The 25462-nt window shown below is 33.0% G+C and overlaps 1 protein-coding gene across 9 annotated transcripts in view; it reads left to right on the top strand.

The window, feature by feature from the left end:
- The window catches only part of PCNX1 (pecanex 1), a 222299-nt gene that overhangs the window by 58532 nt on the left and 138305 nt on the right, over window positions 1–25462 (top strand). For 6 of the 9 annotated variants that reach the window (XM_031952598.1, XM_031952597.1, XM_031952594.1 and 3 more), the window contains exons 3-6: window positions 2998–3103; window positions 7844–7889; window positions 10048–10137; window positions 20013–21710. In XM_031952598.1, coding sequence (XP_031808458.1) covers window positions 2998–3103; window positions 7844–7889; window positions 10048–10137; window positions 20013–21710 — 1940 coding nt within the window. The remainder of the gene's footprint in view (window positions 1–2997; window positions 3104–7843; window positions 7890–10047; window positions 10138–20012; window positions 21711–25462) is intronic. The other 3 variants (XM_031952602.1, XM_031952601.1, XM_031952600.1) reach the window with 1 other exon arrangement.

Genomic DNA, 25462 nt, shown 5'->3' with positions numbered 1-25462 from the left:
TTCAACATTCATCTTTGAAAAACTTTATTTGATATAGGTTAAATATATGCAACTCTTTGAAACATATCTCCATATTTGTCATGCTGTATGAGAAAAATCAGATCAAAAGGGAAAAAACCATGAGGGGAAAAAAAACAAGCAAACAAACAATACAAATAAGGTGAAAATGCTATGCTTCAATCCACATTCAGTTTCCATAGTTATCTCTATGGAAGCAAATGGCATTTTCTATCCCAAGGACATGGTATTTTTTTTTAATAGATGGGAATATTGAAATACTAAGAATTAGAGATACTAGTGATTTGTATAGTAGTATGCAAATCAAAGTGGAACACAAATCACTTGAATATGATTTATTTCTTACCTTCCTAGATATCATTGCCTCTCTTTTTTAAAGATCACTTGAATATGATTTATTTCTTACCTTCCTAGATATCATTGCCTCTCTTTTTTAAAGATCACTTGAATATGATTTATTTCTTACCTTCCTAGATATCATTGCCTCTTTCTTTTCTATTTTTTAACATGATGATAAGATCATAGTTTTCCTTAGTAACTTTTTTTCTCTCCTTTCCATATAACAAAATTATTTAAAAAAAAAAGAAAAAGAGGAGGAAAGAATCGGTACAGTTGAGTAATATATTGAAAAGGTATGAAAATGTGCAATGTGCAACACTTGTAGATTTTCTACTTCTGTGAAGGGGTAGGTTGTGAGGGCAAGGGGTCTTTTCTCATATCCCTTCATTCCAAGTCATACTTAAATCTTTATAAATTTGTTACATTCATGTTAGAACATTTGGTATATGTTTATTCTTTCCATTTACACTGTTATATTTGTGTATTTTTTTAAAATTGTAGATCTTTTTGTTGTTCTCTGTATTCATCACACATCTTATATAGCATAGTAATATACTATTGTGTTCATATGCTACAGTGTGTTTAGCCATTTCCCAATTGATGGGCATTTACTTTGTTTCTATTTTTTTGCCATCACAAAATATTTTGATTTGTAAATATTTTGGTATGTTTGGAGATTTGTTATGATTTGTAATGATGATTGTTAGTGGCCATAATTCTGTAAAATAAATTTACTGAAAATAAAATCCCTGTAAATTTTTGATAAAACTAATAACTAACTTATATAGTTTTTTAAGCTTTGCAATATACTTTATAAATATTGTTATTTGATAATACTACTAATAATTTATATAGTTTTTAAGCTTTGCAAAATGCTTCATAAATTATGCCATTTTATTCTCACAACAAACCTTGAGAGAGTGAATGCTATTATTATTCCCATTTTACCGATAAAGAAACTGAAGCAAACAGTTTGGATCTTGCCCAGGGTTACACAGATAATGTCTGAGATCATATTTGAACTCAGGTTTTCCTGACTTCAAATCCAGTGTTCTCTCCACTGGACCACCTAGTTGCCTCTCATTGTTCAGTTATCTTAAGCTCAGATATTGGAATCAAACTGTCTGCTATGATGTAGACCAGACAGTCATCTGCTAATTTATTTTATTCCTAAGCATCAATCCCTTTGTGCATCTGTAATTAGTTTCTTGCTATTAGACATTGAAGTAATAGGCAGCAGAAGGTGAAGAAACATCATCTTTTGTTCTTGTTCATTTATTGCTGGATGGGATATAAAGTCTCATGCTTCTGCTGACTGTTTTCACCTCACATTTAACTTAACCATTCAAGGTGGTTCCTTTATTTCTCTTTGATTTTTCATCCCAGTGTCCACGATGGCTTTTTTGAATCTTTTGTTTCCTCAAATCTTCCACAGCATCTCTTCTACCCTCCCTCTCAGCTGAGATCCTGTCTTTGAGATATTAAAAACTTTACCCCAAAAAAGGGGATTTACCCTTACCTCCCTCATCTGATGATCCTTCCTAAATCTCCCAATGCCTTGACATTATCCTCTACAATTTCCTCTTTTATTGCAGTCTTACTTGAAGAGACCTGACCAAAGTCGACCTTTTAACATTCTTCCTGTATACTCTTTCGTCTTTACCTACAGATTGCTCTCACTGTCATCCAGTCTCTCTAATCTTCAATGTCTCCCTCTCTTTGGTATTTCTCTCTATCTGCTGTCTCAACAAAACAAAACAGAACAACAAAACACAAAAAATTTCACTTGAACCTTCCACCTCTACTGACTGTTGGTTTCTGTCTCTCCTCCCTTTCAGTCTTAACTCTTTGAAAAATTTGTCTTTGGTGCTTTGGGTCATTTATTTCTCCATAATCCTCTGCATTCTGCATTTTGAATTCTGATCTTATTACTCAACCAAAACTGCTCTCTCCAAAGCAAGGATTCCCAAATTGTCATCCCTGAAATAATCCTGCTGACTTCTGAATTTTGGAATCTCTAGTTTGTTTCAAAGCTCAGTCTAAGAGTCATTATCTATTTTAAGAAGTCTTGTTTCCCACAGCTAGTACACCCCTTCTAAAAATTATCTTGTATTCATTTTGCAAATGTTACCTATTTCAATTGTAAATTAAAATTGTCAATTACATAAGTATATGTTGTTTCCTATATTAAAATGTAAGTTTTAAAAGGGCAGGGGATATTTTACTTTTGTTTTTATATCCTTAGCATAGTGCCTTACTCATCGTAATGGTTGTTGATTATTCATTGATTCTTCAATCAAATAAGTTGAAGTTTCTTGCTGATTATGGTTACTATGTAGTTGATTCCTTATATTTAGGCATCATATCCTAGGAACAATACTCTTTCACCTCTTTTGTATTATTGGTAATTAATTACTGCAGTTTCCAGAATTCCCATTACTTTAATTAACATATGATTCTAAAGTATAAAGAAAATAGCTTGGCTTAATTCCATGTATTTGTGTATTTATGGGAAAACTATTTTGGCTTGTTGTGGAATAATAAGTAGGTAAATTTTTTTTTAATTTAGCAGGCATCAGCATAGATAAATCACATTGCTTTACTCAGATGAGTCTTTTTTTTTTACTTTTTTTTCTATAGTGACCCTGGTGGAGGTATTGAAATGTCTGAGTTTATTCGAGAGGCTACACCCCCAGTTGGTTGCAGTTCACGAAATTCTTATGCTGGTCTAGACCCAAACAATCAGGTAGGAGCCTCTACTATTCTTTATGTTGTCATAGTATGTCTGATGTGCTTTTTATTTTCATTTGATCTTTGTTTGACTAATAGATTAACTTTTTGGTTATTAAAAAGCTTTCTATCTATAATACTTTTATTTCTAATGGACTTCCATATAATCTGATGTTACACAATTAATATCTCAATCAGATAGGCATCAACAAATTTGTAACCCTGTTTAAGGATGGTAATACAGAGGAATGGTAATATCTCTTGTCTTAGGATCAGACTAAGTTTGTTGAAAGGTTTGATATATTGATGACAATGTTTATCAACAGCATTTTCCTGTTGGAAGTCTCTACTTAGATGTTACAGTATGACTTTAAACTAAGTATGACCAAAACTGGATTCCTGGTTTTCTCAAAGTCAGTTTCCCTTTACTTTTTGTCAGATCTATCTAATCACCTGCATTTGAAACTTTGAATTCATCCACAATTTTTGAATTTTTCCTGAGATTTCTGAAATTACCAAGGCCTTTTGAATTTTATATAATCTGCTCTTTCTTACCATTCTCACTGCTGCCGTAATATTTTAGGCCCCTATTCTATGTATGTACTGCTGGTATAATAGTTTTCTAACTGGTTTCTCCACCTCTTCAGGCTTTTTTCCCATTGTCTAGACTATTAACCATAAATTTCACTGTCAGATCACTCTTTCTATCCTGTTATTTTGTACCTGTTACTTCCTGTCCAAGCATCAATCTTACTGATTCTCATTATTGAATAATTTTCTGAAGTCTTTACTTCTTCCTTGAATAAGGTCCTTCATATTCTGGTTTCTATTTATTTCGAGCATGCTCTTATGATTTGTTCATGCTTACGTGACTTATCCTGCTAACCAAACTAATCGATTAATTTTTAAAGACACCATGTGGGTTTTCCTTTTTGCCTTTACTCTTGCCTTTTTTATCTGGAATAACCTCCTCTAACTATATATGCCAAAGTTCTATTCTTCCTATCTGAATTCCTATCTCCTTTCCTACTTAGTATTGTCTTCCACAATTACCTTAGCCTATAGTAATTAATTCCTCCTGTGTAACACTTATACTGACTCATTTAATACTTGCTATAATTTGTTGTTTTTATTTTTTGGTTCTCTCTTTGCAACCAGATTGTAAACCTCTCAAGAAGAGGAATTGTAACTTTATATCTTCTTGGTGTCCCTGGCCCTTAGCAGAATCCTTCACACAATAAGCATAGAGTAGCTGTTCAATAGTGATAATGTACATCTTTGATCACAGATATAAAGCTTTAAGGGACCACAGAAAGCGTTTAATACAATCTTTTATAGAGAAGAAAAATTGAGGTCTAGAACTTGACTACTGTTACACAAGTAGTAAGTGTCAGAGACAGGACTTTTCTTCTTCTTCTTTTTTTGAGGCAATTGGGGTCAAGTAACTTGTCCAGGGTCACATAGCTAGGAATTGTTAAGTGTCTTGAAATCAGATTTGAACTCAGGTCCTCCTGACTTCAAGGCTGGTGCTCTATCCACTGCTCCACATAGCTGCCCCAAGTTTTCTTCTTTTAAGAGCAGAATATTACTTAAAATGTCTTGTGAACAATTACCTTCAGCTTGAGGAACTTGAAAAAGGGCTAGATTGAGAGTCATAGAAGAAGTTGGATTTTAGTCCTTCCTTTGCTATTTACTAGCTGTGTATCCTTGGTCATGTTACTCAGCTTTCCTAAGTTTCACATAAAAATAAAGAACTTAAATTAGATTCCCTGTAGTCTCAATTCTAAATCTATGACCCTGTGATCGATATATGCCAAGGAGAAAGCTATTCTGAATCAAATTAATTAATGTAAATGGAAGCTATAAAATGCCATAAACATATAAGATGTTGTTTTAATTAAAACTACATCTTATATGTTTATGGCATTTTCATGATTCATATTCGGTGATTATAATTAAGATTACTCAAATTCAAAGAGCCAGAATTTTAAAAATTATAATTCTAGTTATTTAATAAAGCAAATGTGAAAGTAATCTCAGTCAACAATAGTTCATTACAAGTAGATTAAGTGGTGAGAAGAATATTGCTTTATGATAGATAGTATATATAATTAGATTGAGACTTCTGGTATTTTTTTAAAGAATATAATAAAAGAAACAAGTATTACTCATTTTTAAATTCTTTACAGCTGTGGCAGCTATTCCTATTTTGCCTTTTATGCTATATAATAAATGATAAGAAATTTTAGTTTCTTAGGAATTTGCATGGTCAGGCTATTTAAAAGTGTAATCAAGTTTTGTCTCCCTAGAGACAAATCTTCATTTATCCTAGGTTTGGATGCTTTTTTCATTTATTTAGAAAATGAAAAATCATCATTGGTTCCTGAAAACTGTTTGATGAATTCATATCCCAAAAACTTGTTCATTATATTTTATTGAGGTAGTCCTACTCATAATATTGTTAAGGAAAAAAAAAACAACCGAATTTTTCCTTTTTAAGCAACAATTCTTGAATAAGAATGGGGGAAATAGTGAAAACTAGGTTGCCTTTTAGATTTGTGGTTCCAGATTTTCAGAGTTATTTTAAAATAAAGACAGAATTGACACATTCTTACTGTTTTTCTTAAGCTTAAGCTCTGCTAAAGTTTTTTTTTTTAATTACATATTTGCAAAATTTTTTAATCAGTTCATAAAATAGAAAGATTTAATAATTATTATACATGAAGGACATTTTAGACAGTCTCTCCAGAAATTTTTTTAAACCTTTTGGGGTGTGTGTGTATGTGTAAGCACATGCATGTGTGCGCGAGAGCGCGCAGGCACACATGGGCACATATGCGTGTGTTGGGGGGGAGGGGAGTCTTTACAGCTAGGAATTTTTGGTAGATTAATTATTGTGTTGCCTTAGATTGAATGTTAAATGATGTGATTGCTTTGTCAGTAGGAGACAGTCTTCTTTGAGGTAGAACTTAAGGGAACTTTAAAAATTACTTAATTGCACTTGAAATTTGCAACATTTAAAGAGGTTAAGTGACATGTTCACTATCACAGAGATTGGCAGTAACAAAAATCCATTCTAAGTTTCTTGAATAAGTAAAATACTTTGCCTATCAGATCACATCTTTTCTTAAACTTTTATTTTTGTTTTTTTTCTTTTTTGGTGATATGGTTATCTTTGGGTGCTTTTTTTGGTTGAAGATGCTTGGTAAGAAGGAAAAAAGTGTAGAAAAATAATTTTTATTGGTATCTCAGCTTGGAAACAACTGAGAATTTTTTGCATACGTAATGCATGGTAGTCACCATATCAAATTGTCTCTAAGTTACTTGTATAACTTATCTCGTTTAAGAGCAGGATGGACCATGAAGATGAACTGCTTTTACAGTAATATTTATAAACTTGTCATGTCTTGATTATTCTTTTCTTTGTAGCCAGCAGCTATATTTTTTATGGGATTGGTTTGAAGAAGAAATTGAGTTAAAGCCTGAGGATTATGGTTAATTTTAAAAATAGAAGGGGATCAAAATAATAAGCTATGGTGCTTTTACAAAACTAAATTTTGATTAGTTTTTTCTAGGCAATTTGTTTTTGATTTTATAAAGATGATGGGTTCAAATAATTAAATTTCAATTTTTTTCATGTTGCATAGATATATTAACAAATATTTAATGAATATTAACTCTATGAGTACATTAATTATTTTTCTTTTAAAGTTAAATTAAGGCTCTTGAGTTCTCCCTTGGTCAATCTGTTTGAAATTATGTCTGCAGAAGCAGTTGCCAGGAATGTTGTCTAATAGCTACCCTGTTATACTCTACTTTATGGGATGAATTCTGGCATCTCCTATTCCTTTCTCCCTTTATATAGTTCGTGAGTTAATGTAATAGTTTTTGTAAAATTTTTGAAGGAAGTTTCATATCCTTTCTTTTTGCAATTAATTTATTTTTAGCCTAAGAAAAACTTTCCCTTTATCTTCTTTCCTCCCCCACTTTGGAAAAGAAAAAAATCTGAGTCCCTGTAAGAAAAATATATAGTGGGGCAGCAGTGGGGGCAAGTCACTTGACCCCAATTGCCTCAGCAAAAGAAAAAAAAAGATAAATGTATAATTAAACAAAACAATTTCTTGCATTGGATATATTCAAAACACATGTCTCAGTTTGCACTATGTGTATCTCCTACTTTTGTCATGAAATTGTTAATATCCTGAGTTCTTCGAAAATGTTGTTGGACTTCATGTTTGTTGTTCAGAGTTCTTAATTCTTTCGTAGAAGTTTTATGTACTTTTAATATCACTAAAACCCACATTCAGTGATCAGATTTTATTGTCAAAAATTATACAGTAGACCTGGACATTCTTTATTTTTTATTGCTTTTACCTTTCATTATTTTCAATGACATTTAGTAGCACCATTTGTAAGTACAAATACTTTGTTAGTCTAGCACAGACATAAATACACATTGAAATAAAGCAGTATTGTAATGGTTGGACTTGACTACCTATCTTTGTAGGATATTTAGTTTTCTAAACCCTGACTTCTAAGTACACTATGGAACATAGGAACTTTTTGGTTATATGTACCTAATATTCTTTTTATTTTTTTCACTCAAAATAACATGACACAATTTTTGGGGGTTAACTTAAGAATAGCTGAAAGTACATGAATCATGACCATTTCAATATGTAGTTCATTTATTCAGTAACTCTGTAAAATTAATTTGTTTGAAACATAATAGTTAATAATTATCTTTTGTTTCCAGATTGGATCTGGCTCACCTCAACTTGGAACAGAGGCAGTCATTAAAGGTTAGTCTTTAACATAATTTGAAAATTATTAATTTGAAATGTTTTTGTTTAATTTTTTCTTAGTCAATCAAAAAGCATTTACTAAGGCTTGGGGATGCAAAGAAAGCCTAAAACAGTCCTTGCCCTCAAAGGGCTTACATTTACATGGGGGAGACAACATGAAAATAATTGGGTAAATATAAGATTAATACAGACCTGGTGGGGAAGACTAGTAAAGGTATCCTGCAGAAGATGTTGTTATTGACACTTAGATATTCTGGGCTTCATAATTTCATAAGTGATCAGTGAAACCTTTCCGTGCCTTCTTATTTTCTGATTCTTGTTCATGTCTTTCCATTTCTCTGTAGAGATTCCATCTAATAGGCTGGAGGCTTTCTTATATTTAATATTTTTGAGGTGTGGCCACTATAACATTTAGGCCGTTCATCTATTGTCTCTTTTTTTCCTTAAATAACTAATCTACCCTTTTCCCCGGTCATAAATATCCCCAATAACATCTTTTGTATTGTTTTTCCTTTAGAAGTCATCCTTTATCAAGTTTTACAGTTTATTTAATCCATATTATTACCTTTGGGGCTACATATTATTTTGATTCTTTTTCTGAGTTTGTGGCAATTCATTATTTGTAGAGTCCTATTACAGCATCCGTGGGAAGGGTTAAAGCATGTTAACTCTAGTACTTGTATTAAAGAAGAAGGTTTTTGCACCAGAAAATAATTTAAAATCTATGTATAATGAGTTCAGCAATTAGCCAAGCCAAGGATTGAATAGATCAGGTTAGCTTATATTTGAGAAAAAAACAAAAAAAAACAAAAAAAAAACAAAACTAGATGATGCTTTTAGTGACACCAGCCAATTTGCTGGTACAAACCTTCATCTTTTTAACATCATTATTAGCTCACAGTTATTGTTTAGCTATATAATATATGATAAAATAAAAAACTATCATTATAAGTAGGTCAAAAAGCAATGAAACAGTACACATGAAACTGAATGGGTAGTCCATCATGATATTACATCTCTCTGATTGGACTAATTCAGTGGACTGCTTATCCACTTGTATATCATAGTTTATACAATCTCATCTACTTAAATGTAACTATTCACACTAAGAGTAATCTTTTACATTGATGCACGGTAATCTTAAAGAGTTCTAAAGATTAAGCCAATTAGAATAATCTCATCTTTATAGGAACACTCAGAGACTGCCTTGATCAGGGAAATTTTTTGTTTTTTAGTCGTATGCTTAGAATTTTTCCACTCTGAATTGTTATCAATAATTAATGAGTTATTATTATATTTTATAACATAAAAGGTATATGAAAGATACTCTGTATGATAAACTTTTAAAAAATCTATATTATTTTATTGAGTCTTTAAAAAAAATTCAATAAACAACTGGCAGATTTGATTCTCTGTGCCCTGTCAATCAGTTTGTGTCTTTATAATGATATTGTCTGCTCTAGAAAATAATCTGCACCAATCCTGCCTATTCCTCATATTTTCTTCAAGGATACATTTAATGTGTGCCTAGATAATATAATTTTTTATAAAGCTATTAAATCTAAAAACTCACTATGAACAATCTGACAATATATTTCAAGCTAAAGCAAAACATTAATAGTCAATGTCTTCAATGAATTTTCAAGAACCTTGGTGATAGATTTAGGCAAACTAAAAAAAAAAAAATTAAAAAATGGTCATCCAAAGAATAACCAAAGAAAATAGGAAGAGGACAGCAAATAGATGCTGTCTACTGGGTAGATGGTACAAATTTGCCAATTTTTTGAGTGCTCAATGTTGCTGGTAGAAAGTAGAATCATTAGTTTAAAAGCTATTATTAGAAAAGTAGCATATTACAGAATGATTTAAATGTAAAAGAAATAGCAAATATTATGCAGTTTTCCAAATTTCATTTCTTGGTTTATTGGTGTATTTAGGAGCTCAGAATCTTACAGTTCATCCAGCATTTTTTCAGTTGCAACAGTGCATTAATAACATTTTATCTTTTTTCCATTCTTTTAACTTAAAATTGAATGATACCTTTAGTGGATAGATAATCCATATATTCAGTTCCTTAGTCCAGCCATGAGGTACAGTTTTTTGCATTTAAGAAATAAACATACACCCTTAATGTACTTCTTTTAATTTTTTTTAGGAGATACAGACACTGCCAAGACTTCAGATGATATTAGTTTAAGCCTTGGACAGAGTTCTAGTCTATGTAAAGAAGGAAGTGAAGAACAAGGTGAGATTTTCCTGTGTTTAAATATGGCATAAGATTTCAGGAATATTAGGATTTTCGTTAGGAGCTGGAGTCTTTGAGTTGTTAGCATTTTGGCAAATTTTCTGGTATTTTGATATACCTTTGTTTCTAAGCTGACAACTAAAATTTATAATATTGTTTTGAATTTATTTGGTGTCTAAAAAATAAAATGAAAAATCACTGTCTAATTTAAGCCAAGATTTTACCCTGAGGAAGAAAATACAAAAGTGTGACAGTTCCTGCCCTCAGGAAGCTTAGATTTTAATGTAAGAGACAACTTAGTGGTTGTTGAGAAAAATTGTCTTGGTCTACAGAATCATGAGTAGTGAATGGAGCCAGAGGATCCTTTCCAAAAGCAGTGGCAGTATTGATTTGATTATTCTTCCTAGAGAAAAAAGGAAAGGAAGAGGTAAGAGGACAGTTATTTGGGCAAATGACACAATGTCCTGGGGGAGTGGAGTGGGAAGCTTGGTCCTGGACCAGTCACATTGATGGATTAAATGAGTTTGCATAAGACAAGATTAGAAGGGAAGCAATAAACTGGGAAAACATTTTTACATCCAAAGGATCTGATAAAGGCCTCATTTCCAAAATATATACAGAAGTGATTCAAATTTATAATGGTTCAGGCCATTCTCCAATTGTTAAATGGTCAAAGGATATGAACAATTTTCAGATGAAGAAATTGAAACTATATGTAGCCACATGAAAAGGTGCTCCAAGTCATTATTTTTTTTTTTAATTTAATAGCCTTTTATTTACAGGTTATATGCATGGGTAACTTTACAGCATTAACAATTGCCAAACCTCTTGTTCCAATTTTTCACCTCTTACCCCCCACCCCCTCCCCTAGATGCAGGATGACCAGTAGATGTTAAATATATTAAAATATAAATTAGATAAAAAAGTATACATGACTAAACCATTATTTTGCTGTACAAAAAGAACTCAGACCTGAAATATTGTACAATTAGCTTGTGAAGGAAATCAAAATACAGGTGGCATAAACATAGGGATTGGGAATCAATGTAATGGTTTTAGTCATCACCCAGAGTTCTTTCTCTGGCTGATCTGGTTCAGTTCATTACTGTCCCATTGAAATGATTTGGTTGATCTCCTTGCTGAGGATGGCCAGGTCCATCAGAACCGCATCATCCAGCATTGTTGTTGAAGTAATAATGATCTCCTGGTCCTGCTCATTTCACTCAGCATCAGTTCGCGAACTCTCAGGTTTCTGAAATCATCCTGTTGTCATTTCTACAGAACAGCAATATTCCATAATATTCACATACCACACTTATCTATTTTCTTCACTGATGAAGCATCCACTAGCTCCAGTTTCTAGCCACTATAAATACGCCACAATATCTGCAGACACATACAGGGTCCCTTCCTTCTTTATATCTCTTTGGATAGCCTAGTAGTAACACTGCTGGATCAAAGGGTATGCATATTTGATAATTTTGAGCATAGTCTCACTCCTCCAGAATGGTTGGATCTCTCATTAATCTCATATCATAGTAACTAGGTTTCAAGATCCCTCCCAACAATCATCATTATTTTTTCCTGTCATCTTAGCCAGCTCCAAGTCATTATTGATCAGAGAGATATCACTACACACCTGTCAGATTGGCTAAGATGACAGAAAAAGATAATACTGAATGTTGGAGGGGATACGGGAAACCTGGGACACTGATACATTGTTGGTGAAATTGAATGAATGTAACCATTCTGGAGAACAATTTGGAACTATGCTCAAAAAGTTATCAAACTGCAAACCCTTTGACCCAGCAGTGTTACTACTGGGTTTATATCCCAAAGAGATCTTAAAGAAGGGGGAAAGGGACCTGAATGTGCAAAAGTGTTTGTGGCAGCCCTTTTTATAGTGGCAAGAAACTGGAAATTGAGTGGATGCCCATCAGTTGGAGAATGGCTGAGTTAATTGTGGTATATGAATGCTATGGAATACTATTGTTCTGTAAGAAAACAACCATCAGGATGATTTCAGAGAGGCCTGGAGAGACTTACATGAACTGATGATAAGTGACGTGAGCAGAACCGGGAGATCATTATACATGGCAACAATACCATAAGAAATCAATTCCGATGGACGTGGCTTTCTTCAATAATGAGATGATTGAAACCAGTTCCAATTGTTCAGTGATGAAGAGAGTCACTACACCCAGAGAGAGAACTTTGGGAAATGAGTGTGGAACACAACATAGCATTCTCACTCTCTCTGTTATTTGCTTGCATTTTGTTTTCTTTCTCAGTTTTTTTTCTTCCTTCTTGATCTGATTTTTCTTGTGCAGCAAGATAACTGTATAAATATGTATACATATATTAGATTTAACATGTATTGAACTACCTGCCTGTGGGGGGAGGAGGGGAAAATTTGGAACAAAAGGTTTTGCAAAAAATAAATTTTTATGAATCAAGAAAAAAAAAATGAGTTTGCATATAACCGAGTACTCACGAACCAGGACAAGTGAATTCTAGGACAGAGTTGCAAAAGTCCATTAATTCTTGTCAGGGTGGTTTTTGACTGTCTGGTCTCCAGGGAACTGTTCCAAGTAGTGAAAAAGTGAGCCATGTCAAGGAAGATGGGAAAGTATTGGGAGTGAATGATTTAATGTTCATGAATATTATTTTATTTCCATAGAATTCTTCCAAGGTAGGACTTGACAGATAAAACATGCTTGCTTTACAGAGAGAAAAGCTGTAGTACAAATTGGTTAATGGACTTTCTTAAGATCATACATATTGATGAAATTTGATGACCTGTCTTTTGCCTTCTGTCATTTTGTGGATAATATATAGTGTACATGTAAGATACTAAAATTTATAAAGCTACTTTAATAAAGCCATGGTGTAGTGTAGTGAGACTTCTTACTAAAAATCTCTAACTGAATTTTATTATCAGTTATACATAATTTTTAATTACTTAGATATTATTGCCAAGTTCTTCCAAAAGTGCCTTTGCATTAGGAGGCAACATGGTTCTGTGGAAACAGTGCTATCTCTAGACTTTGGGGATCTGAGTTCAAATCTTGATTTTTTTTTACCTTTGTAATCTATTACTACCTAATTGCTTATGTAATTCCAGTCTTTGGAATCTTAGGAAAATCCCTTAACCTCCTTGGCCTTCATTTGTAAAATGAAGGAATTGAACTAATTGTACTGTAGTTAGCATTTAGGGTATGCCAGTCTTATTAAATGTTTCCAGCCTTTATGGAACTATAGCAACTTGTGATTAATTTTGTTTTGACAGACCCAGTTCTAAAAATTCAGAAATATTAAAAGTTGCCTAGTCCAGTATAAATTCCCTTTATAATAGTCCCCAAAGTGTTCATTTATCCTTCAAAATAAAAAATACCAAAGCCTCTTGAGATAGAGAATTTAATACCTTTTGAGGCAGCTTATTTGAATAGTTCTGATTTTTAGGTGTTTTTTTTTTTTCTTTACACGTAGTTAAAATCTGCTTGCCTCTAACTTTTACCTCCTTGTTTTTATGGGTTTTCTCCCTGGGGCCAAGGAAAACAAGTGTCTTTGCTTTTTAAAAATAAGAAATCTCTTCAAATATTTTTAAATGGTTTTCATGTCTTCTCCCTTCTTTCTCTCCTCCACACGTTGCCCAAGTTTTCTCATTTCCTCATTGTGTTTCTGTGGTTCGTTCTTCTTACGGCAGGAAATCCAGACCTTTCACCATCTTGGTTGAATTTTGTAATTTTCCTTATTAAAGAGTATTGAGAACTGAATATGATGTTCTAGATGTGGTCTGATTATAAAGGTCTCAAAACAGCAAGACAAATGTCTTTCTTGTTTGGTACAGTTTGCCTCTATTATTGAACTGACAGTTTGCTAAGACCTCTAGAACTTTTTCATATGAACTACTGTCTAGTCATACCTCCTTGTCTTCTGCTGCTTATTCAGTTGAATTTTTAAACTCATGTCTAGGGTATGGTATTTGATGTATTTGTATTATATTTTTATTGGTATAATGATATACTTGTTATATTTTGAAGATAATGATGTAGACACAAAGGTAAAATATAACAGGCACGTAGGAAATGTATTGTAATTATAATTTATAAAATTTAGATATATTATAATTATGATTCATTTTAGTTTATTTGTATTGTCTTTAAAAAAAATTTTGGATCTTGACTTTTGCCCACCAAGTTATTACTCCTAACATTGTATCATTTGTAAATTTTACAAATATGCCATCTGTATTAGCATCCAAGTCTTTAAAAACTGTGTTGAACAGAACACAAACAACATAGTTTTATAGGACATTTTATTTGAGATTTCAGTCTTAGTTGACGTTTTTCCATTAATCACTATGATATGGATTTAGTTGTTTAATTATGAATCTAATTAATTGAGCTAACATATAACTCACATCTCCATCTTGTTCACCAAGATAACAAGTATGAGACACTGTCTATGACTTGGTGAAATCTCATTATTAGTAGTAGTGCAAAAAGGGCAGCCAAAAATCAGTGAGATTGTAGGCATTTTTAGTAGAGGCATAGTGTTCAGAACCAGAAATGTTATTATCCTAGTCTGTCTTGCAGTCCATTGGAACAATGGAATTGAAACTAACAAAATAGAATTTCATAGGACAGATGTCCAATCCTCTGACTGAATTTAAAGAAGTCAGTTTTAGAAATATAAGGCAGGGAAGAAGGTGTGACTAAAAGAGGACCAAAAGTTTATACAGCAATCACAATAAATGCCAGCGTGTCCATGTGGCAATTAAGAGAGCTCATTTGATCTTTAGTTATTTATTCATAGCGGTATGGTTCTTTTATCCTAGAAAGAAAATGGAACTTGTACTGTGTTTTGTTCATCTGAAAAAAGTATGATGTCTTACCCTATTTGTTTATATTAGTTTTACCAAATTATATCACATTTTCTGAAACTTAAATTTTTTTTTTATACTCTGGAAATTTTACTTTTGTTCTCACTAATAAAATGGAACCCGTTGATTTTTTTTAGAAGCTCTAGATGGTGCAGTGAATAGAATGTTGGATCTGAAATAAAAAATATTTGAGTTCAAATCTAGCCTGAGAAACATACTAGCTCTGGCACCCTGGACAAATCATTTATTTTTCTGTTTGCCTCATTTTTCTCAACTGTAAAATAAGGATAATAACAGCACCTACTTTGCAAAGTTGTTGTTAGTAGCAAATGAGATAATGTTTGTAAAACGCTGTGCCTGACACATAATAGATGCAATAGAAATTCTTATTCCCTTCCTCCTTTAAACATACATAAGAGTGGCTCTGATTAACAAATTCTTATTAATGGGGAGATACAAAGGTTTATAGGATACACATTCCCCTCTCCTGATCTCAGAGCTTGAAATGGTAATTGGCTACTCCGAAACCTTTAACCCAATTAAAGTGAAGAGGTTTTATTTTATTCCTTCTCTGAATTTTCTGTTTACTACAGGGAAAAGATTAATGATTGTATCATAACATTAAAAATAAAATAAACTGATTTGCCACATTCAGCAAATTTGATGAAAGTGATTAGAAACACATACTTCAGAATTTGAGAATAAACTTTTTTCTGTGTCCACTGAGAATTAGAACCGGGAAGATCTGATATATGTTGTAGTCTAAAGAGTTAGAAGTATAGGATGCAGTCATTTTGTAGATGAGGGAACTGATGGCCAAGGGATGAAGTGATTAGTATTGCTTAAACATCAGAAAGACTTATCTGGTATTAAATTTGATAAAATCCTAAATGCTTTACCAAGAGAAGCCTCTATAGCTTTCGAATTCTTAAAAAGTGAAAAAGATTAGCTTTAGATTTAAATAAGATCTTTAATTTTTAGAACTATCTAAAAGAAGGTAAATGGATTAAATAGTCTTTTAAGATCAGTTCTACCTTAATTCACAGGTGGCACAGTATATGGTACCAATAAAAAAGACTGAGGTATCTTTGGATTTAGAAGACCTGGCTGGTCTCACTTTCTGACTACACCACTGGCTACAAAGCTCTGTGAGCCTGATCCAAGTCATTTAGCGTTTCTTGACCCCGGTTTCTTTAGTGGTGAAATGAAGGGAATACCTAGTTATCCTATAAATTGATTATCCTATGATCATCTGATTTTAGAAGGAACATTGAAAAAAAATGGAGCATATTCAGAAATGAATGAATAGGATAAGCAGAGGATTTTAGACCTTGCAAATGAATCCTGGTTGAAGTAATCAAGTGTTAGACATCATAGGCTTCAGGTATTTAAAATGCTGTGTAATATGGAAGACGGACTGAATGGATGTAATATGGAAGATGGGCCTAGGTTGTTATTAAGTCATTTATGTTGTGTCCCACTCTTTGTAACCCTACTTGGTGTTTTCTTGGCAAAGATACAGGAGTGATTTCCCATTTCCTTCACCAGCTCATTTTACAAACGAGGGATCTGAGGCAAACAGGTTGGAGTTACTTTGCCAGGGTTATATAGCTAGTAATTGTCTAAGACCAGGAAGAGGAGTCTTAATGACTTGGGCTCAATACTTCGACTATACCACCTAACGGCCTAAGTTTAGAAAATTAATATTAAAACATGTAAGCTGTCTTAAAATGGAGTGGAGATGAGAAAAGGTAGTGAGTTTCCAGTGACTAGAGGTGTTTTAAATGAACATTTTTTTTTCCATCAGACCATTGATTAGTTGAAAAAACTAGTGTAGATGGAAATTAATTTAATGGTATGTTTTTATGCAATGAGAAGTGATAAATTAAATTTAAAGAACTGAAGAATCTTTTGAAATGGGGGAATCTTAATGAAGTGATATAGAGAAGCAGACCTAGATCAATTTATACAATGACTACTAAAATGTAAATGAAAAAAACACTCTCTAAAAGGAAGTTGAAGTTTGAGTAGTGGAAAAACCTATGAAAATTTGGAAAAGGAAATCAAAAATGAAACTGTCATAACAGATGGGAGAGAAAGAGATACTAAAGAAGGGAAAGGGACTTGTGTATGTGCCAAAATGTTTGTGGCAGCCCTGTTTTTAGTGGCTAGAAGCTGGAAAATGAATGGATGCCCATCAATTGGAGAATGGTTGAGTAAATTGTGGTATATGAATGTTATGGAATATTATTGTTCTGTAAGAAATGACCAGCAGGATGAATACAGAGAGGATTGGCGAGACTTACATGAACTGATGCTGAGTGAAATGAGCAGAATCAGGAGATCATTATATATCTCAACAATGATACTGTATGAGGATGTATTCTGATGAAAGTGGATTTCTTCGACAAAGAGAAGATCTAACTCAGTTTCAATTGATCAAGGATGGACAGAAGCAGCTACACCCAAAGAAAGAACATTGGGAAATGAATGTAAACTGCTTGCATTTTTGTCTTTCTTCCCAGGTTATTTTTACCTTCTGAATCCAATTCTCCCTATGCAACAAGAGAACTGTTCGATTCTGCACATATATATTGTATCTAGGATACACTGTGACATATTTAACTTGTATAGGACTGCTTGCCATCTGGGGGAGGGGGTGAAGGGAGGGAGGGAGAAGTTGGAACAGAAGTGAGTGCAAGGGATAATGTTGTAAAAAAAAAAAAAGCTACCCAGGCATGGGCTCTGTCAATAAAAAGTTAAAAAAAAAAACAGATGGGGGGAGGGAATTTCCAGTCCGGAATACTGTACATCTTGTCAGATAAGGTTTTTACTTAATTTATTTACTTAATTATTTTTCTTTATTACAAATGATGGTTCATTCTGGGAAGTATGACATAAATGCAAAATGTATCAATAAGTATAAAAATTTTTTAAAATGCATATATGTGTAAAAATGGATGAAAGCGATTAAGAATTTTACAGTTTCTTATGAGGTCTTTCAGTGCCCTAATTAATGCCTACCTATAAAAATGACTATATATTCACATCATATGTATTTTGTATATATTCATAGGTTTTTGGGTTGTTTCTCCTGGTAGAATGTAAGTTTCTTGAGGGGAGACACTAGTTTTTGTCTTTGTATCCAGACATTTGTGTATTTAATAAGTTTGTTTAATTGATTGGAGATCCAAAAACCAGTATGGAAAATCATTATATTTAGAGGGAAAGTGTCATAATTAGGAATGTGCTGTTTTGCTTATATTGCTACCCAGCAAGTGCCATTTACAAAGGAATATTCATACCTTTGATAATGCTAGGAGTTTATTCATGAAAGGGCATAGCAAACTTAACTTTTATATAAATGTTGGAACATGTTAATAGCAATTAATACAAAATCAGTTCTTTTTTTAAAAATTACTTTTGAATTCTTTTCATTAATATTTTATTCTCTTTTACCATGTGTTTGTGATTACTTTGTTATTGAAAGAGAGAGAGAGAGAATGAGTGTGTGTGTGTGTGTGTGTGTGTGTGTGTGTGTGTGTGTGTGTAAGAGAATATTTAAGTTCCGGCTTATTAAGGTATGGTCAATACCTTAATCAGTCAAGAGACTTAAGACATTTTCAAGTTTTTTATTGCACTTAATTTGGGGGGGGGGGACTCCAAAGGTATTTTATTCCTTTCTAATTCTAAATCCATGCTATTATGATACTAACAGTTGTTCTCAGTTAATTTTAATTTCTTATCTACAGTTAAGAAGCAATCTGGCATAATACGTAGAAAACTTGGCCTTTCAATTAGAAAGATTTAAGTTTAAGTCTCATCTTTGAAACATACTGAGTCAGTAATTCTGAACAGGTCCTTTAATCTTTCAGTACTTGAGGATGTTCTCTAAAACTAAGTTGCAAAAAAAAGATGCTGACCTCCATTAGTAGAGGGAATTTCCTGTTAGAAATTCCATGTCATTAAAACTATAGATCTAGGCCTATGCTATTCAAGGTCATTTAATTTAAACTAATCTAAAAGTTTATATTGGCAAAATGCAAGATCTATAACATTTTCTTAATTTCATATTAAGATTGAATCTATTACATTTTAATAGGAGATTTTTGGGGGGTTATTTGTTGGTTATTATTATAGGTCCAGGTTAACCTCTTACCACCTTCTTCCCCCATCCCCCTCAAAAGCTAAGTAATTACATTGCCTTAGTGCAGTTACAGTTATGGTGGGTTAATAGTAAAATGTTTTCTCTTTTATAATTTTTAGCTTTGTATAGAGAAAGTTGATGAAAATTATTCAGATATTTAGTGTTTATCTATGTCACATACATGTTTCATATATGAATATTTTGATATACTCTAGACTTGATATAATATGGCATAAAGATTTTTAGTAATATCCTTATTTAACTTTATGGTGATGAAACTTTAAGATGAAAATGATACATTCAGATGCAATCTTCTTTTTTGTTATTTACAAATATGATAAGAGTCCTACTTGGGTCAAATATGGTGACAAACAGAAACTGTGATTAATTCTTAATCTTTCCTTTCCCTCTCTTTTACTAAATAGTAGAATTGTCTCATTATGATCTTTTAACCCTATTGATTAGGTATTGTTAGATATATATTTTCCTGTTTCAAATTATTTCTCTGTTGATTTGTAAAATAGCTTTAATCTTTCAGAAGATTTCTGTGTAATTTTAATCAATTACGTATATTCTTTTCATTGAAATTCTACTAAACTTTTTCCAAGTCAGTTAGTTAACCATATAGATGTGATTTTTGTCCATTCCATCCATAGAGTGGTTTCTTTGTATAGTTACAAATTAGGAATCATATCAACAGTGAGTGGTTGGCAGTTTGCCACTGTACTACTTAAGAAATTGTTTATCCTTGCTTATTGTATATTATGAATTCCTTCCATTGTTAAGTATTAGAAAGCAGATAATAGATTTGTGTTAACCTTTCCAAATATGTGTTTGAAACAGATTTGGCAGCTGATCGGAAGCTTTTCCAACCAGTCTCCAATGATTCCTTCATCTCTATCCAGCCTTCATTATCTTCTTGTGGACAGGACTTACCAAGGGACTTCAATGACAAAGCAAGCTCCCCAAACCACCACCATCATGTGGATCAATCTCTGTCTAATGCCTGTGACACAGAAGTAGCTTCTCTTGTACCATTGCATTCACATTCTTATAGGAAAGACCACCGACCTCGAGGTGTTCCAAGAACCTCCAGCTCTGCTGTAGCTTTTCCAGATGCATCTCTAAATGACTTTCCCCTCTACCAGCAAAGGCGGGGTCTGGATCCAGTCAGTGAGTTAGAAGGTTCCAAACCTCATTCAGGATCCAAAGAATCTATAGGAGAAAATTCTTGTTTATCTGGAGATTTTCAGCTTCGTGGTGAAGTGAAAAGCTGCAGTCCACAACCTCTTGCAAAAAGTGGCAAGAATAAACCTTTGAAAGCAGACAAAAGTGTAGACAGCTTAAGGAGCCTGAGTACGAGGAGTAGTGGCTCAACAGAAAGCTATTGCAGTGGAACTGATCGGGATACTAACAGTACCATCAGCAGCTATAAAAGTGAACAGACTAGTTCAACTCACATAGAAAGTATCTTATCAGAGCATGAAGATTCTCCTAGAGGAGGGAAAAAAAATGGTAAGAAAAAAGAGATCTCTGTTAACCAAGAGGAAGATAGTAGCTATACCAGTGATAAAAGGACTAGCAGTGAAATGACTGCTTTGAAATTGAGTACAAATAGTGATGTACAGGAAGCCACAGATTCCAATGCCTTAGATGATGTGCATAGTCAGAAGGGTCTTAGTATCTCAGCATCTGAAGAAGCTAATAAAAATCCTCATGCAAATGAATTTACTACACAAACAGACAAGACTGTTGGAAAAACTGACAAAAGAGAAGAGCAGAGTGATAAATCAACTGTTTCAGTTGACTCAAGACTTTGTAAGGATGTTGGTGGAAAACAAAAGGAAGGAGATGTGCGCCCTAAGTCCTCGAGCTTAATCTACCGCACAGCCTCTGCTCACAAGTCAGGCAGGAGACGAACAGGAAAAAAGAGAGCTAGCAGTTTTGATTCAAGTCGTCACAGGGAATATGTTTCTTTTCGAGGTATATCTGCTACCAAACCTCACAGTGCTATATTTTGTCATGATGAAGACTCAAGTGATCAAAGTGATTTGAGTAGAACTTCAAGCATGCAATCAGCTCATCAGTTCAGCAGTGATAGCTCTTCCAGTACCACCTCCCATTCATGTCAATCTCCTGAAGGAAAGTACAGTGCTTTAAAGACCAAATACATTAATAAAGAAAGAAGTGCTGATTCTGAACATACACACAAGACTCATGTGGGTCCTGAAGGAACTAACAAAAAGCGGTCATCACGTCGGACTAATAGCACAAATAGTGCCAAGAGTCGTGCTCGAGTATTGAGCCTAGACAGTGGTACTGTTGCATGTTTGAATGATGCAAATAGACTAATGGCACCAGGGAGCATTAAACCACTAACTACTTCAAAATCAGATCTTGAGGCCAAAGAAGGAGAAGTGCTAGATGAACTATCTTTATTGGGAAGGGCTTCACAGTTAGAATCAGTCACTCGATCTAGGAATAGTTTGCCAAGCCAGGTTACTTTTCCTGAAGGGGAAGAGCAAGATGCAACAAGTGGAGGTAAGTAACCAAGCTACAAGAAGAAAACTTTGCCAAGTGAAACTACTGCAGTGTATTACTTAGTAGTATTGCTTCATGTTATATTTCTCTGTATTCCTGTATATTTAGATAACTAAATATGTAGTTTGGTCATTAAGCTGGTCTTATGCATTTTGAATCATTTGTTATAGACACGCAAAAAATGTTTCTGTAATTACTTAGTGAAAATAATTTTGAATCCATTATTGATGGCATTCTTTTCCTAACCAATGGCTTATTACATTCCACTCTTGTGACAGACTAGCTTTTTCTTTGTATAAAGTAAAGATGATTCATTTAGGCATTTGGGCACTTACTTTAGTGTACTTTGTCCACTAGTATTTCAAAATTCTATTTTTTAGCATGTCATTTTGGCTAGAATTTTGTTAAAATTACTTTATCTGACCTCAGTTACTTGAAGATATTGTGGCTTATGTCTGCAGCTTCTGTATTTCTTTAGTTACTTGTTTTCAACTTAAGTATGTTTAGTTTTTCTGTAACAAAAATTTAAAAATAATAGAATTGAATTTTTAATTTTGTATTGGGAGTTCGCTTTATCAAACACTGAATATGTAATATCTATGTCAAAAGCAATAATCATGTTTTCCATTGTCATATTGTAGTTGAAAGAGCAGCTTAATTAACTACCTACTCAAATTAAATTTCCTCACAAACTCTCATGCTATGTAGGAGAAAGTAAGATCAATTTTTCCTTCTATCAAGTGGCCCTATATTTTGTCTATAATATTAGTAATAACTGGCACCTATATAGTACCTTAAAATTGGCATAACATTTACATAATTATTTGAACTTTGTGAGGTAGGTATTATAGCTTTATTATTAGGCTTTTACAGTCTGTATTTGTTTTCCTAGAGCACATTGTTTTTCTCAGGCACTATGAAAGTAGGGTCCTGAATATGATGAATTAAGGTTTTGGACTCCAACCTGTTTTTGTTGATGTAAGTTTTAGTACTTTTTAGTTTTGAGTTTGAGTGTTTCCTTTTACTCCCTCCCCCCACCAAAAAAAAACCCACCTCTCCAAAACTAAGTTAATTAAATTGCACATGTATTGTCTATATAATCATCTTAAAACAAAATTATCAGCCAGTTACTTTTTCTTTCAAACAATCTGTTGAATGAGAACTATTTTAAGTAGCTTCTTTTCTGGTCAGGCACAGTCTTTTAGGGTAGATTCTGCAAAAAGCTAATTCCTGTTAGAAATATTCTCAAAAGAACATGATTTCATATTCTGGAGAACTTTGATTATTTTCAGCATGACTGCTGCCATTGCAGATTGCTTAACAGTTGCTCTAGTCAAAAAAATAACACTTCTTTTTATTGTTTCTTTGACTTCAGTTAGATTGGCTGCTGGAGCCTAGAGAGAAAGAGATAGACACAAAGACAGAGAAACAGAGACCAGGGGGTGGTGGGGAGAGGGGAGAGAGACAGAGACAGTGTGTGTTGTGTGTGCTCGTGTACTTCTTGGACTACTTTCTTAACTAAAGCCTTCTCTGGCATGAGACCTATGATCTAGAACTTGTGATTTACTACTGTGGTGAATCAGGGAAAGACCCTAGTGGACGATTGGGAATATTTAAAAATGGTTTTTATAGCATTCTATAAAACAAGATTTCTGAGAACTAAAGATAGGAGAAATAATTATTATCCATAATGTTGACAAAATATTGAAAATCACTTGGGTCTTCATTGATGTGGGTAAAAAATGTTCAATTGGTAGAGCTAAAATACTTTTAGTGGTTTCTAACACAAAGTACATCAAACTATATTTGTAATATAGAGAGCCAAGTTTTGAAAATGTTCATTCAGGTATAATTTTTGCTGTTAAAATATTAAGTGTTACTGAGTGGGGGAAACCCCACCAAAAAGCTGCAATATAGTGCTAGTGTTTGCATATTTTTTACTTCATATAGGAAGAATAAATTTTCTAATTTTGAGAGAGCTTCAAGACAATATTTGCCACTAATTCTTCCCATTTACCCAAATACATGGATTTGGGTAATGATTTTGGGTAATGATGTAGGTTCTAGCTTCTGTTTTACTAAAAGATGTGGATGTCACTAAAAGGTATTTGTAAAAGGATGTAAATAAAACATAAGTAATATATGAAAACTTTCTTAACTATTGTGTATGAAAGTAGTCTGCAAGTTGTGTGAATATACTTTAAAAATATATAATATGTTTTAGAGGCCAAGTTGTCTTATTCCACTTTTTTGGTAGATTGTGAATGAGAAAATAATGAGATTCTTATGGTTTTTGAATTTTGTATTTATCTTGTATCAGCAGTTCTTCATTTTTTTCTATTTGCTGTTTTTGCTTTGATTCTTGCTGTGTAGAAAATACACTGAATTTTGCCCATAGAAAAGATCTTTATTTACATTAAAATTAATTGTCATGGGTTTCTTTGGCAAATTAGGAAATTCCCTGTGGTCAACAGCCTCTTTCTTGGCAAATTTCCAACTTTGAGTTTGTGGAAAACAAGAAATCTTCAGGTTGATAGAAAATTCAGTAAACACATCTCCAAAATTGAAGTTTTCAGAACCTTAAAATGCACATATTCATATGACCATGGCAAGTGCAAAAAGTTTAAGAATTTATCTTTTTGTTTCCTTTATTAGTAATTGAATGATTTGTTTTTAGATTAATTTACAGTTGTATTATTTGGCCAATAATCACAATTTTAGGGGAATAAAAACAGTGTAAGAATTGTGTGTTGATAGTTTTTATAGCTGTTTAAAAATTTCTCTCCATTTGCTTTTATGTAAAAAAAAAAAAGTAAATACTCAGAAACTTGCGTTTATTAGCAGCTTATTTTATCATGATTTGTTAGTTTCCTTTTTATTAGTAAGCACAGTTAGTTCATTAGGTAAGTAGTTTTTAGATTCATACCTTGTTAATTATGCCATAGCATTTTATTAGAAAGCTCTTTTGAGAGGAAGAAGGCAATTTAACATCCTGGACATGGGAAATATGACTTCATAGCACCATAGAACCATGGATTTAAAGTTGGAAGAAGCCTCAGAGGTTGTATCTAAACCCTTCAGTTTCTTGAGTGAACCCAAAGAGGTTACGTAAGTCACCTAGGGTCATATAACTAATAAATATCTTCCCGACTTTTAGTTCATTCATAACTATTCTTTTTATTTAAGAAAAGTGCTTGGACTTGTAATCAGGAAGGCCCCAAACCAAATCCCTCTTCTGACACTTGGTAGTTTTGTGACCTTGGACAAGGCACTTAGCTCTTCTTTCTTAACTCTTCCCTCCCCCACACATACCTATCTACTAAATCAGATATACTTTGGGATTTGATGGCGACAGGTTACAGTTGATTATAGATGGGCTTCAAAAATTCCTGCATTGTTCTGGTGTGGGAAGATATAGTAGGTGTAGACAGTCATATATCCATACACATCTCATTCTTTTGAAATATTTGCAGAATTCTTTCCTTGACATTTAAGACTGGGGGCATTTTTACATATTTTTTTCATGAAAGATTACATTTCTGCTTGATTTTGATAATTCTAAAAATCATTCTAAAAACCTAAATGGGACCATAGTTTGGAGCTGAAAGGCAATTCAGATGCTTCCTAGTTGCTTTTAGTTTTATGTTTTAGGAAATGGAAGACAGAGGACTTAAATGACTTATCCAAGGTTGAATAGGTTGAAAGTGGCATATTTGGGGCTTGACCCTACCTCTTCTGACACCAAACCTGGC

Source organism: Sarcophilus harrisii, chromosome 2 (genome assembly GCF_902635505.1).
Source record: "Sarcophilus harrisii chromosome 2, mSarHar1.11, whole genome shotgun sequence".
Taxonomy (NCBI): domain Eukaryota; kingdom Metazoa; phylum Chordata; class Mammalia; order Dasyuromorphia; family Dasyuridae; genus Sarcophilus; species Sarcophilus harrisii.
This window is presented reverse-complemented; position numbering and strand designations above follow the sequence as displayed.